The 2,500-nt window shown below is 38.3% G+C and overlaps 1 protein-coding gene across 1 annotated transcript; it reads right to left on the bottom strand.

The window, feature by feature from the left end:
- Window positions 1-1,125: 1,125 nt before the first annotated feature.
- LOC119595594 lies at window positions 1,126-1,951 on the bottom strand. The gene is made up of 2 exons (XM_037944704.1): window positions 1,808-1,951; window positions 1,126-1,593 (listed from the first exon to the last, which is right to left on the bottom strand). The coding sequence occupies exons 1-2, from the start codon at window positions 1,949-1,951 to the stop codon at window positions 1,126-1,128; spliced, it is 612 nt and encodes a 203-aa protein (XP_037800632.1).
- Between the last annotated feature and the right edge of the window lie 549 nt (window positions 1,952-2,500).

Below are 2,500 nucleotides of genomic sequence, written 5' to 3' on the forward strand. Positions count from 1 at the left end.
TTTAAATTAATTATATATATATATATAAATATATATATATCATATATGTATATATATATATATATATATGTATATGTATGTATATACATGTATACATATACATACACACACACACACACACACACACACACACACACACACACACACACCACACACACCACATACACAGACACACACACACACATACACACACACACACACACACACACACACACACACACACACACACACACACACACACACATATATATATATATATATAATATATATATATATATATATATATATATATATATATATGTGTGTGTGTGTGTGTATATATATATATATATATTACATATGTATAATATATATAATATATATATATATATATATATATATATATATGTATATATATATATATATATATATATATATATATATATATATTATAAATGTGTATATGCATATATATTCATTTCTATACATACTTATACAAACATACATATGTATGTGTGTATATATTTTTCGTATATACATTTTTTTTTTCATATATACCAACATGTATACATAGATATTTATCTATGTATATATGTGTGTATTTATTTATTTATTTTTTTATTTATTTATCATTTATTTGTTCATACAGGCATACATACATATGTATAAATGTATATATGTATATACGTATATATATGTATATATGTTACAGGCAATATGTGAAACCAGTCATTACACGCAATGGCTAACATTGTTAGGCATTCCGTGTAATGGCTGTGTCCATCAGTCATTTCACGTAATGATTCAAATACCCAGTCATTCCGTGTAATGACTAAAAAATGGGACCAGTTATTTCATGAAATGACTGAACTAATAACGCAAAGATATCAACTACTATTCACACTTTATTTCAACTCATAAAAACGTTGATACACGCATGTGCAAGTATTTACACTTTGTAATTTGTTTGTGCAAGTCATGTTGCATTTGAAATTACTCTTCACACATTCCTTCAGGTCATGAAATACAATTAGGTACCATACAAGTTGTCCTTCATTTGTGAATATGATGATGACATGTGAATACTGTTCACACAATTTTCAATTATATATCCCTGAATTGAAGCATTGTCAAAGAGGTCCAAGTTTAGACTTTATTAGCACAAGTCATGCTGGCGTGGCACCTACTGTTACATTTAACTTTGTTTTTAAAGCACTTGCATCTGTTTGTTCGACACTTTTTGGGTCCTGCGCAGTTGCATTTGACAAAACCCTGTCCACCACAGTTCGATTCAAAGGTAACGGCTTCTAGCAGAGATACCACCCTGTCGCGATTGATGGAGTCCTCTCCCAACGGGCGCTGAGGGCATAAGTTAAACTGGTTGCATGACAGCTTTGCCTTCAGAACTCCTGCCTTGACTCCAATGGTGTACATGTCATTTTGGTCACGTTCCAAGACGACACCGAGAATGTTCCGAGGAACACCTCGACCCCTATCTACCAGTGGAATAGGGACAGCAGCATTATCAAGTGGTTCGCCGGCTGCAAGGTCAATTCGACTCCCTTTGACCATGCGTTCAGCCTGGGCAAGTTGACTCGTACGGGCACCTTTTCTCTGGGCAATGATATTATTCTTTCTGCGGCTCAAATCGTTTTCGGGCGATGCACCGGGGTTGACCGAAGCTACTGCTCGGCTGACAGCAGGGCTGATCTCTCTCTGGGTGCTGGAAACTATTGATTGATGACAGCCACGTTCTGCATCGATCTCAACCTCGGTTGTTAGAGAACGACAAGGTACCGGATGGTTCGGATACAAGTCGGACAGGTACCGGGGTGTTGGGGACTACTGAAGGAGGACTGGGACGTTCCGTATCAAAGTGAACTTCGGCTGATTCAGCACTGGGAACAGGACCTGGTTCCTCTCCGTTTTGACCGGTGGTGAGTACAGCTAACAGATCATCCTCACACTGCATCCTTTGAATTAACTCACCAGGCCAGCGAGGACGATGTAAGGCGCACTTTGGCCTCACATCCAAACATGGCTTGATTCCAGTGCTCCAATCCGTGGTGTTGTCTCTCATCTATGCAACCAGCATGTCTTTGATGTCCCCGTTTGCTCTTTCCACGGATCCTTGGCTCTGTGGATGTCGAGGCTTTCCAAGAACGAGGACAAGTTTGATTTTCAGCTCACTGATCACTTTGGCTGTGAACTCTGACCCACTATTACTCTGTAATATGTACGAAGCTCCGAACAAGAGAAATATGTTAGTGAGATGATGCGCCACTTCTGCTGCACGTTTCTACGACAGTGGACGCAGGACACAAAATCTGGTGAGGTGGTCTTGATAGACCAAAATCCATTTGTAGGAATCCTGTGCCATCAATTGCATATCAATCAAGTCCACTTGGCCGCGAGAAGAAAACCCATCTGTCAAGATGGGTCGAACAACCACACCATTTGTAATTGGTCACTTTCTTTTCTTCTGGCACTCTTCACAGTATGATTTAAACAATTCAAGAGC

The sequence above is a fragment of the Penaeus monodon genome, chromosome 36 (genome assembly GCF_015228065.2).
Source record: "Penaeus monodon isolate SGIC_2016 chromosome 36, NSTDA_Pmon_1, whole genome shotgun sequence".
NCBI lineage: Eukaryota > Metazoa > Arthropoda > Malacostraca > Decapoda > Penaeidae > Penaeus > Penaeus monodon.

Excerpts from the sequence above, each read along its gene's own strand:
- LOC119595594 (XM_037944704.1), bottom strand. The coding sequence starts at position 1,951 with ATGCAGTGTGAGGATGATCTGTTAGCTGTACTCACCACCGGTCAAAAC. Across the intron at positions 1,594-1,807 it reads CAGTAGTCCCCAACACCCCG|AGAAAAGGTGCCCGTACGAG; the intron begins GTACCTGTCCGA and ends ATCATTGCCCAG.